Source organism: Scatophagus argus, chromosome 3 (assembly GCF_020382885.2).
Source record: "Scatophagus argus isolate fScaArg1 chromosome 3, fScaArg1.pri, whole genome shotgun sequence".
NCBI lineage: Eukaryota > Metazoa > Chordata > Actinopteri > Scatophagidae > Scatophagus > Scatophagus argus.
The window spans coordinates 9,296,343-9,308,782 of NC_058495.1; the positions used below are offsets into that span (position 1 = coordinate 9,296,343).

The following is a 12,440-nucleotide window of genomic DNA, read 5'->3' on the forward strand; positions in this document are numbered from 1 at the left end:
TTTAGCAAGAGTTTAAAAACCAAAAACCGAAGTGCAAAAGGCATTCAGTTTACTGTTCAACTGAATATGATAAAGAAAAGCAATAAATCCTCACATTTGAGAGGTTGGCAAACATTGGAAATATATTGTAGATATCTTAGCCATTTGCTTGAAAGGGGCTAAAACAAGCAATAGATCATAGAAATTGTCTGCCTCTTGTGTATACAGTACAGGCCAAAATGTTCAAAAACCACAATCTTATAAAGCCCAGTTGAGACAGACTAATAAATTATCACAAAACCATCCAACCTCTCAAGTAGCCACAGGGTGGCAGTGTAACATCACAGCGTCACAGTGAAGCTGAGTAACACCTGCAGGAAACCTCCAATAACCTCACAGGAGCTGGAGACCATGTGCCTAAATTCCTGAACAAGTTAAATATAGGGCGAGTTTACATTGCGGAGACACCCTAATTTACTGCATAGGAGACAGACAGACTTTGCATTCAGTAAATGAAAAATGTTTGATTTTTTTTTTTTTAGACCACAGCTTGGCAAAGACTTCATAGCTTAATGTGAAGGAGGTGGGGCATGTTTCAATACAGGTACTGTACTTGGTCTAAATCACACCACTCAAGAAAATGTAATAATGCACCATATACTGGTTCATTTTCCAGTCTGGCAGCCCACTAAAAAGTCAACAGGAAGCCAAACAATGACTCTAAGAAATGCTCGGATTGGAGCAGCTGAACCTGGAATGAGAGATGAAAGTGGCTGATGGACCAAAAGAGAGACCTCAGGGTACAGACTGCCGAGTGTGAGAGGAGAAGGAACGAGTACAGTAGATATATTTACCTTTGTGCCCTGCTTAAGTCTAGACAACCTAAGGGACCTCAGCAGCAATGAATGAGGTCTTTCTAGAAAGGGACAGAGTGGGCAATTCACAAACTATTGCCTTGTATAAACATGGGGCACATTTTAAACCCCACCTGGAAGCCATAGCTGTGTCAGATGCCAATTTAAACACATCAAAGAAAAGAAAATGGTCAGCTTTCATGCACATACCTTGTGGTTTTGACATTTAGTCTTATAGGCCTGATGTACCATCAAACTACTGCACCTGTCCTTTCACTGACTCAAATATGAAAGATTCTCCTGATATGGGATATTATGGGACAAGGGCTCCTCTGTATACTGGAGAGCTGACAGAAAGCTGGCTTTTCGTCACAGAGGATAATTTGTAAGTCTCCTCTCCCATGTGTTGGCAGTCATGCTGTTTTCCAGGGGAGTAAAATGAACAATGAAAATTGTAAAGTGAACCCAGGTGGAGGACAGTAGATTCAACACTGTTTTCACTTTATTTAGTCACTTTCAGTCCTTGATCCCTCTTCTACCTCTCTCTGATTAGCTTTATGGTCTCCTGGCCTGCAACACTCAGTCAGTGGCCTCAGTACTGACAGTTAAAGAACTGATCCCTGTCCCCTGAGTGACTTAGGGGCCATGGAGCCTGCTGAGCTGAGGTCACAATAAGACTTCTTTGCCACTTCAGTGTCTCCCAGAAAAATTCTGAAGAAAGAAAGGCTTGCATTATATTAAGGGGCCCTATTTCTCTCAAAGGGTAACCTGAGACTCCCCCTTTTTCTCTTTCTTCATGGAAAATACACCTTTTGTTTGCTTTAAACGTTTGGTGAGTTTGACTTATTGTATACTGAGAAGACTCAGAGTTACAATAATAAAAAGTCCCCTGTCTTTTATTTTTCCAATCACCTCTCTCTTGCACCTTGGCTCTGTCTCTCTCTGGGCTGACTGTCACAGCTTATGGGTAATCTTTCGAACAGATGGAAACCCTGAAATCATATGGAACATTATTTCTGGCCCCAGCCTGCTGGCATACCTTCACTTCCAAAGGTCTCACATGGATACTAAAATCAATAATGATGATGAAAAATCAAAAAGGTGCAGAGATAGTAGAAAGTCTGTAGATACGAAGAATAATAACAAGGCCATTTGATTCTTATTGGAGTGAATATGAAACTGATCACTTTAAAAATCCTCTTAATGGAAATTTTGGTTTTTAGTGCACCTTTCTGCCTCAACAAGCCAGGATCCGCCTGGATGCCCTCTGACAGCAATGGAATGTGAACACTTCTCACCAAAGGCCCTTGAGCCTGACCACCTTTCACTTTTCACCAACCCCATCCCCCTCTCCCCCTCTATATTAAGTGAATCTGCAGTTAAAGGGAGTCTGTCAAGGCCCCTAAAGCATCCACAGGTGTCCTGCAGCTTAGCTTAGGAAAGAAGATGGATGCAGGGTGAGGCACTAAGGTCTCTTGTGAGGGATAAAAATCATAATTTTACTGTATGATTTTTTACTTTTTTTTGTTAATTAATAAATACTAAAAAAAAAAGAAAAGAAATTAACTTAAGTAACGTAATTCTACAAGAGCAAGGTAGCAAAAGGTTCCTGCTCTGTGCGCGTTGTTTTGTTAAACCCGCTTCACCTCTCCATCCACTGCTCCACTTTTACGCACGTCCACAGTTCTGCTATATTGAGCTTTATCACACCTTGCAGACACAGTAAGATTATCTCTCTTGGTAGACTGAGGGTCCGTAACTACCATAAATCAGATCACTTGTCATATAATGCAGTATCCAAATAATGACAAATTTTCGGTGCGTAAAAAGTGCGAGGGAATAACCAAATCACTCCGAGCACAAAACCAAGCACTAAACTATTTAGCTATTCAAGTTCATCTTCTGCGCTTGAAGGTGAACTTATTTCAGAGCCATTTGACCTAGAGGAACACCTGCTCTTAATGTCCACCTTATGACAACTTACATTTTTCTTCATTAAAGCCCTTTGAGAGAAATAAAACTGTGACTTACGGTCGTCCTCCTGACATCTCACAACGGCTAATAGACAGACTTGGGTTGCTACAAGTAGCAGTACAGTCCTGGAATCCATAAAGCTGAACATGTCTAAATATTAGACATGCAGGGCCCTCAGGGAGAAAGAAGGGTGCAAAGGGAGCGGAGGCTTCTCTCAGTATTTAGTGTGTGTCCCCGATTACAAAAGCCGAACCATTCGAAAGTCACCCTTCCCAAAAACCGATGGGGGGAATCCAGCGGCAGGACCCGGACCTGCAGCAGAAACTCAGCACCGACCGCTTCAGGCCAGACGCTGTAGTTTTATGTCCGCGTTGCCTTCAATGAATCTTCGTATATTCCCAAATATCAGTCCGGCCCCTTACCCCCAGTCAGGCTGAAATCTGAGCCCCGTTTCCCTCCCATTCTGTCTCCCAGGTTCCATTATTCCAGACCCAGACCACTCCTTCCTACACGTGCTGCTACTGAACCCAAAAAAACTGAAACTTTCCTCAACCTCGGTAACTTTGCCCCCCTCCCCTTTTCTCCTCCGGCTCCTGTTCATCGAAAGCACAGCGATGTTTGAATCACTTCGTTACGCTAATTGAAGGAGCTTCTTCTTTCTTTATAAATGCGTGCGATAAATTCCCCGCTCCTAAGACGAGTACTGCATTGTAACCTGTTCTGTGGGGTGGCCCTGAAAAAATATCTCACCGTGGTATTTTAGAATGGTGCCTGCATCAGATAGTCTTCTTAGGTTGTGAAGATTGCCTGTAAGTACAGGAATACGAAAGAAACGATTAGAAGTCTTGGGCAAACAAAGACAAAAAACCCTAAAGAGAAATAAAGTCCCTTCATAACCGTCCAGTTTCACATTCCCTTAGATGTTACAATGTTTATGTATCATATACAATAATGTTTAAATACGCAAACAATGCATAACTCATTTTGCTGCATTGTGACAGTGCAAAGTGTGTTTTAAAGCCCCACGAAGTATTTATACACAGTGTGAGCATCGTAAATTCACGTGATGACAACACATTCAGTGGTCCATCCTTTAATAAAAATCAACTTACAGTTAATGTAAGCTATATACTGAATATATAAGTTATGTGGTCAAGTTGTAAAACATTTAAGATCTGTGTCCTACACCTGTGATCAGCCTCTTAATAAGCAAACACTTCATTTATAAGCAGTAATTAGCCTTTAATTGACTCATCAATCAACAGAAAATTAACTGGCAGCTATTTTGATGATCGACTTAATGTTTCAGTCCTTTTTCAAGAAAAAGTGTTTGTTGGTGAGGTGAGAAGTTGGTGCTTTTTTGTCATGTATTCAGTAAAATATATTTTGATTTTGAAATGTTAAGTGGACAAAACAAGCAAAAATGAAGTCACTTTGGGCCCTGGGAAACTGGACATTTTTGGTATTTTATAGATTATATTAATAAATAATATAATTCATCTTTAATGCTGAAAATAACTGCCAGATATACTGACAATGATGCTAACTGATAGTTGGAGTGCTGATTGAGCTGTTTGTGAGGGTAAATGCAGTAAATAAGCCTGATTTGTGTTTCTTTATTCATTTTGCGCTTGTAGCACTAGTTTTTGGGAAATAGTTATCACGTGTCACCTGCCTCTTTCAAGATAAAAATATTTGATAACACTGTCTACGAGGACCTCACCTATAGTGGGGATTTTTAATGATGTCTTATAAAACACTCATAATGCTTTATGACTATGTTCATAAATACACAAAATGCTCTGTGAAGCATTAAATGAACAGTCATAAAACCCCATTTCAGATGTGACTTGTAATTCATTTTCCCCAAAAAACAGCACATTAGCTTTTCTCCTGGTCACCTGGATTGTTCACTGTGTTATCACTCTCCTCACTGTAATAAGCTGCACTGACTTGTGTTATGAAGCTCAGACTAAAGTGAAGGGTCAGAAATCTGATCTAACAGTGGACACAGTGACATTCCTGAGAGAACTGTGGGAAAAGAAAGGATGACCCCTGGCTGAGGCTGTAGACTGTCACACAGCACTGATATTTTAACATGGTGAGATAGATACAGTATGTATGAGTGGGAGGAATGTTGAGGGAACAGCTGAGTTGTCATATTCCTTGATAGGGACTGCCACAATGGGCATAGAACTGCCAGTTTTCTGTCAATTATTTTTAATTATTTATTTAATTATTTTGACAAAATGCTGTCTGTATGTCATATGTATTCCACACATTTCATCTGTTATGCCTCTGGTGTCAGATTGGATAAGCCTTTTTAAAATTTAAAGTTTGTCAGACTGTGTACAGCTTACAAAGTCACTGATTTTGAAAAAAAACTGGGGTAAAAAGTAAAGACAGACAAAGATTATTTAATGAACTGTTCTCTGACTTTACATGAAGGTCACATGCAGTCTGTTATGGTTGGGTGTGTTTATTAATCCAGTTATTCTTGGAATAAAAGCCAGTGAACAACCATGTTTGATTGTGACTGTGCAAGGGATTTTTATTAGAAGTCATTCGTTTTGTGAGACCTTCAGTTTCTCATTTCAAATACTAGTGTGTGCTTATTAAATGACTACCATAGCCCAGCAGGATACAGTACACAGTTGTGACACACAAGCAAGCTTCACATAAAACTTTCTTTAATGTACTGAACTGAGCTTCATGAAACTCAATATTCAAGTATATAGTTGTTTCAAATGCTGACTGACAAGTTTTGGCTGTAATTGCTGTGTGCAATCAAGTATCACATAATAAAAGGTCAACTTTGGAGAGGGTTTGTATGCGCACTACAAATCAAGATGTATTTTGATGAACACTGGTCGAAACTGTCACAGTGTCAGGTGAATGATGTTGCTGTTGTAAAACAGTGTGTTACTTTAAAAGCTGATTACATGTTTTTGTGAAATCTGAAAGGAAAAGTAACTTCTCCTCCTCCTCTCCTTTATCCATTAAAGTGTAGCACAGACTGAAGGTGGTCCTGCAGCTAACACTGGATAAGAGGGGAGATACACCCTGGACAGGTTAGCTGTCAATCACGGGCCTGACACATTAAGACAGACAAGCTTTCATCTTTTGGATTCAGTTCCAACCAGCTGCCCTTTGCTGCTCCTTTTTCCCCCTCTCTCACCCTAGAGCTGTATCAAATAAAGACTAAAAAGACCAAAAAAAAAAAAAAAAAAAAAAGAAGCAAAAAAGGAGAAACAAAAATACAAAATGACAAACTCAGCAACAGTGTGACAGTGTAAAAGTTCACAACTTTACTGTGTTGGTTCACTGTCATTACTCTCAAGGTGTCATGTAAGGCCCCTGCAGACAGCTGTCTTCTGCAGACCCATGCATACTACCTGCTCAGCACCATATGGCAAACAGACAAAGTTAGCAAACTAGCTGGGGAACACAATTAGCAGCTAAAGAGCCAGATATTTCTGACAGAAGCTGGTGGAGACCAAACACAGAGCTAATATTGGGTTAGCGGAAACACAGCTCCAACTTAATGATAATTTTGCTATGTGAATGCTGGGTGTGTAAATAAACACATGTTTGATGACAAGTTCACAAAATCAGCTGAAAAGGTAATGTCAGTGTTGTGTTCAGAGATTGTTTCTTTCTTTGTTGTTTCTTTCTTTCCACCTCTGCTCATCATTCTCCTTGGTAGAACAACCATTTCTCCTAATTTAAGACATGATGACTGCAGTAGCAACACTTTTTTCTATTCTATTCAGTATGATATGATGCTCTCCAGGACCATTTCAGTTCACAGAGGGGCCACGTGGCCAAACCAAACAGCCTTGATCTTCCCATCAGACCTCTGCACTAAGCCCATAGCTCGTGCAGGAATGACACTCTTGTCCCCACTCTAACCCTGACACATGTAGCTGTGGTTATAAATCACAACAATTAAATGAATGACACTTGTACTCTGTAACTACAACTCTAGCTATATATAAATGGCAAGGGACAGTTTGGTTGCATCATTTATGCAGGATCCTCACCCCTCTGCAGGTTGTGGCCTGTGAGCTTTGACCTTTGACCCCACCCACACCTTACTGGACACAGCAGCAGCTGCTGCGTCCTGAGTGTGCAGCATTAGTGCTATTTTTTAATACTTAGCCGTCTAGGGAGAGCTGTGCTTTTACAGCAGGTCAGAGAATCTTATTGCATGTTAGTTTGTTTGTGAGGGTCATTTACTGAGTCCAGGTTCAAGTGGAGCAAAGACTGATCACTGATTGGTGGAATACCCTGCTGTAAACATCTGCAAGCATGCTAATCACTCAAACACGCAAGTAGACATCTGCAAGTTCCTACATAACAACATAAGTTGTGGAATAGGCTTTTTTGGGCAAAACCAACTTGACTTAAATATACTATTAGTTCAACACTATGAGTCAAATGTGGTCAAAAATGAAGCTGAGTCATATTTGGTCTTTAATGTTTAATTTACTTTAAAAATTACATGTGTTTGTTTAACATTATCTCTCAAACAGTTATTTGTCCTGCAATCCCTGCTCCACAAGCTCACATGAAAACTGTGTAACTTGTAATCTTGTATAGTTTCAGACATTTTTTGCATAAAAAGTGTATGTCTGACTATGTATAGCAAAGTTCCAGGGAAATTATATTTGTTTTCCTTTTGTGATCTCGTGGCTTGCCCACAAACCCTGTGCAACCCCGGGATCAAAGACTTTGGATCACTTAACCACTAATTATCTATTCATAGGCTGCAGACTTAAAATCAGCTCTACTTTTTTATTTTCTTATTGCCGGTAGTAACTGGCTACATTGGCCGGTCCCTTGTTGACTGCAAATTTGTCAACACTTGTGAAACCAATGAAATATTGTTGCTTAACAGAACAGAACAGAACAGAACAGAACAGAACAGAAGTGTCTCTGCTGCTTCAGGGTATATGGAGATATTGTGAGGTGTGCATTGTGCTATATGTGGGCATGATCTCTTCCAGCAAGCTGCCCACAAACGTCTTTGAAAAGAACTCTTTGAAAAGGATGCAACACCTTGTGTCTATGCAAAGTTTTGTTATGCTTCACATCTCCATGTCTAAATGTGCACACATGGTTTAAGTATAAAGGTTCACTGTCAAGTAGTCAAGACAAGACTTTGCTTTGTTTCAGACCTGCAAAACTCAATTATGTCCGGAAAAGAGATGAACTGCAGCGTCCTGTGGTTGGATTTTGATTACTTCTTCAAAGCTTCTCTGTGCTGAACTGACAGACATGTACCCTTCCAACAGGGTGAGGGGTTAAGGGTGACAGAGTCCCCCGATGCTTCAGAAAAGAGGAGAAAATAAACACTGACACTCAAGGTATCAAATGTGTGTCATGCAAGCACCCGAGGCCTGGAGATTAGAAGTTATTCCTGCCAATGTGAGAACAGAATAAAAAATAGCATTTAACTTTTTTTTTGTGTTCCAATAATTTGAAGTTGTTAGTAAGTGAAGCGTTTTTTTCTGTGAATTTATGATGTGGTGACAAATTACAGCTGCAGGAAGTTAAGTCTGCTGTACCTCTTCACACTGAACACTGAAGGACTGAGCTTTAAACATGCAGACAATTATGGGAAGAGACTGTGAATATAGGTCTGAAGTTGTTTAGGAATGAAGACTGTCTGGAAAGATAATCAGAGTATGGGAAAATAAGGCGAGCGGTGGAGAAAGAGAGGAGTGGGGGGGCAGAAGACGAAGGGGATTGCAGAGAAACAGAAAATGAGGGAGAGAGTGAGAGGTAAGGTGGGTGGGAAAGATGGAAAGCAGGAGTGAGGGAGGGGAAAGTTGAAAGAGGAGGAGAGGGTGGGGCGCTGAGAGTGGGAAGGAGATTGATGATGAAGAGAGGGGGACAGACAGACAGAGGTGCACACAGCATGGAGAGCTTCAAGTGAGGCCACTGAAAAAAACAAAAGCCATGACATCACCAGAGCTGGGTTGTGAAAGACCGCACTGTTAGACTACCTACGGCCATGATAACGTTACAATAGCCTGATTTCTACTTACAAGGGCAGATGGGGACAGTCAGTGTTTACTATCCACACAGCTCTCATTGTTCAGTTTTCCCACAAATTTCTCTCAAATTTTATTCAGATGCCCAAAATGCTGAAATGTTACTCCTGTCACCAAGCTAGCATCGTTGTTAAATACTACCCAAACTTTTATGGTGAGCAGCCCCAAAACCCACTCAGTCAGGACACATAAATGTTTAAAAACAGGTCACAAATACACTGTTTTCATTCTGAGATCACTTAAGTTATAACTGAATTGAAAATTGATCTTTAAAAATTTATAAGTAAAAAATGCCTAAAATTCACTGCTTCTAGCCTCTCACATGTAAATATAAGGTGCTTTTCTTATATTTAACTGCATATCTTTAAGTTTTGGACAATTTATTGTACAACAAGATATGTGTAGACATCCCAATTCCTATTCATCCCATTCAACTCTTGGACACAGGTTCTCTAAGGTAGTCTAAAGGATTAATATGGCAGTTTAATTAATATTAAAAAAAATACTTGTTTGGTGCAGCGCTGGTTTCATTTTTATATATAAAAAAATGCTGAGTCATCATTTGAAACAGCTGGCCACAGTCGTACTCAAACAGGAGTAAAGAGTGCACTTGTTGGGACTATTTTCAGCTGTGGAACTGGTGCTGTAGTGAGTATTTACAGCAGTAGGGTGGTTTATGTGGGATTGACTCGAATTAAACTACAGCACTCTTGTTCATCCTAATGCACCAATATGTCTCTCAGTTCAGTGCTGTGGCTCACTGATGTGTTTTTAATAGTTTTTGGACAACAATCGAACTTTATACCACTGTGGAATAAGGTATATTATGCTTTAGCTACACTTGGACACTAATACTTGGATAATACTTGGATAATACTTGGACAATATGTAAAATATTATCACTTGTCCTCTAGTCATTTTCAACTTAAAATCAGCCAGCAAACATTAGTTAATTAGCAGCAATATAATCTGCAGTCTTGTCATATGAACTCAGATGTTTATTGATGGAGCATAAAATAGGCTGGGAACTAGCAGTCTTATGGTTTTCCAGCTTGGCTAAATAAACTGTGTCCGCTAAACACACTGTGGTTTATTGATTTCACCATGGCCTTACAAGCAAAAAGGTTAATTATGCTTGCAACAACAATGGCTTTTCCTCTGTGTTCATAGTGTTTTGCTTTGTTCGCCTGTCATAATGAAGAAGAATTGTATGGCAAACCAACAGCTTGAGATGTGCCACAATATGCTCCCCGTTGGAAAGACTAAGCTGATCATGGCAATGCAGAGATAGAGGAAAGAAGTAAGTTATTATTATTGTTGTTTCATCATATTATTTGTGTGTGTGTGTGTGTAATTGAGTGTGAATGCAGACATGTGTGTATGTTTGCGTGGCCATCTCTGTCTACCTGATGATTCAGACTGAGAGACACCCCTCTGTCTAGTTGGGAGCACACAGGTCAACAACACAGCCCAATTTATGTTTGCATAAGTCAGTGGCCGTCTCGCTTAAAGCCCTCACTATTTGCATAGGCAGCAGTTGACACCAAAGTGTGAGCCCAAGTTAAAAAAAATGAATAAATGAGGATCATGGAAAGTGAAAATCTTGTTTCAGTGAATTAAATATATACACATTGATCAGGCACAACAGTGAGAAAATAAATATAAAGAGAAAATAAAATAAAAGAAAAGAGAGATTTTGGATATTGCCTGCATGATTAGTGCGGATGACTTTGAAAGACAGAGTCAGAAAATGAGAGAGAAAATAGAGGAAAGAAGTAGAATGTGGCAGCATCTGTGGAAATCTCTTCAAGGAGTCGGGGGTGGGGAGTGCTCTGAAATAGTCCAAATCTCTGGAAGAGCTTGGTTGCAGTGGTCCAGGCATGTGTTTCTGAGAGAGAGAGAGAGAGAGAGAGAGAGAGACAGTTAAAAGAGACAGAGATGGAGAGAGAGAGAGAGAGAGATGATGAGGGAGGAGGGTAGGGAGGAGAAGTGGAAACTTCATGAGCATTTGTGAATGCTGACGTACACATTACTGAACTGCTTCACATATTTCTAAAAGATCGTATATTTTGAAGTATTAAAGAGCAGGATATCCAGTCACACAATGACTTAAAGAACAATGATGAACATTCTCACAAAGAAAAGCAACACACTGTTATTCATGTCTGCACTGATGCATCTAGTAGACAGCAAACGCTCACAGACACTGGAAACACCTCAGGTATGAGAGAAATACTGTTTCAACACAAAGAGAAAGATGAAACTTATGGGTTTTTTTTTTGTCCAAGTGTGTTTCTCTTCAGCTCTGCTCATTTTTCCTTCCCTTTGCTCTCTTTTTCCCTTTCTTTGAATGTGCCTGGTTTGTCTATCAGTGTGATCAGTGTTCCCACCTCTCTAGCAAGCCCAGCTTTGGGATTTGGGAATTTTTGTTTTTTAATTTATTTTTTTTCCTACAGGGCTGTCAGAATTTCTGCTAGCTGTTTTCAACACGTGAAACACCTCCAAAAAGTCCACTGTTTTTCACTGGCAGGTTCTCTAAACATTGTATCCTGTAACAACTTTGATACCAGTAGCCGACACGCTAAAAAAATGAAACAACTTTAGAAAATTCTTATGTTTTAATGAGATTTTCTCACTTGAATGATTCCTGTTGGATTTTGGTCATTGCATTGAAAATAATGAAGCTACAGTAAAGGTCTGAATTGTCCTAAAATTGCACCTTAAGTTTCAAAGTTTTCTACAACCTTTTGAGGGATTCTTTGTTTAGAAATCGTTGTGGTAAATGGCATTAAAGTTACTTGATGAAAGACTACTTGACAGTTAAAGTGTACATGGAGGCTCATGGTCTCACATATGCAGCAAAGGCCTCACATCTGCTCTTGAGATGTTCCAACAGCATCCATCAGAGGTGCAGCTGAACTGTAAATTGTTAGCTACCTTTATATTTCTGCTTGCCCTTCATCCTGGATTTGAAATTTTAACTATTAAGTATTTCCCTCCTTCCTCTCTCCTCCTTTATGCATATTTTCATTGAGGAGGAGACTAAGTGTTCCTGGAAATGTCACCTCTCACTGGAGATTTTCGGGCATGCTCACTGACCACTATCATGAACATGTAGATATTAATCAATGGCAGCTGTGGTATGATGTGTAATTTCCATTGTAAAAAGCCAAACAAACAATCAGAGCAAAGACAGCGAGGAGGAGTGAGTGACAAGCTGCCTTGTGAACTTGGTAGATCCATATGGGAGTGATTCACTTGCTCTGAGTTTAAGTGAAGCAGGCAGCGTATTTATTGTCCTCATGAATGTTTGTCCTCGAGGGAACAAATACTTTTCACCCTTTAATGCGATGGACCTTAATCACCGCTGCTAAATAATGGTACCATGTTGTGTGTGTCGACTTTAGAAGGTTCTCATAGTCCGATGCAGACTGTCCTCAAGTACTGTCCAAACAACTTAAGACTTGTTACAACACAGTACTTACGATCAAACTCATTCATGAATGTTCTTCTCTGACAAACCCACTAACTGAATGAATGAATTCCACAACTGTTGTCTTACAACCAGCTAAAA

At 39.9% G+C, this 12,440-nt stretch overlaps 1 protein-coding gene across 2 annotated transcripts in view; it reads right to left on the reverse strand.

Moving 5' to 3' along the window:
- Positions 1 to 3,605, reverse strand: part of col2a1b (collagen, type II, alpha 1b) — a 46,007-nt gene extending 42,402 nt beyond the window's left edge. The window contains exon 1 of one of the 2 annotated variants that reach the window (XM_046383277.1): positions 2,865 to 3,605. In XM_046383277.1, coding sequence (XP_046239233.1) covers positions 2,865 to 2,955 — 91 coding nt within the window. In that variant the 5' untranslated portion in view covers positions 2,956 to 3,605. The remainder of the gene's footprint in view (positions 1 to 2,864) is intronic. The other variant, XM_046383276.1, reaches the window with a different exon arrangement.
- Positions 3,606 to 12,440: the final 8,835 nt, after the last annotated feature.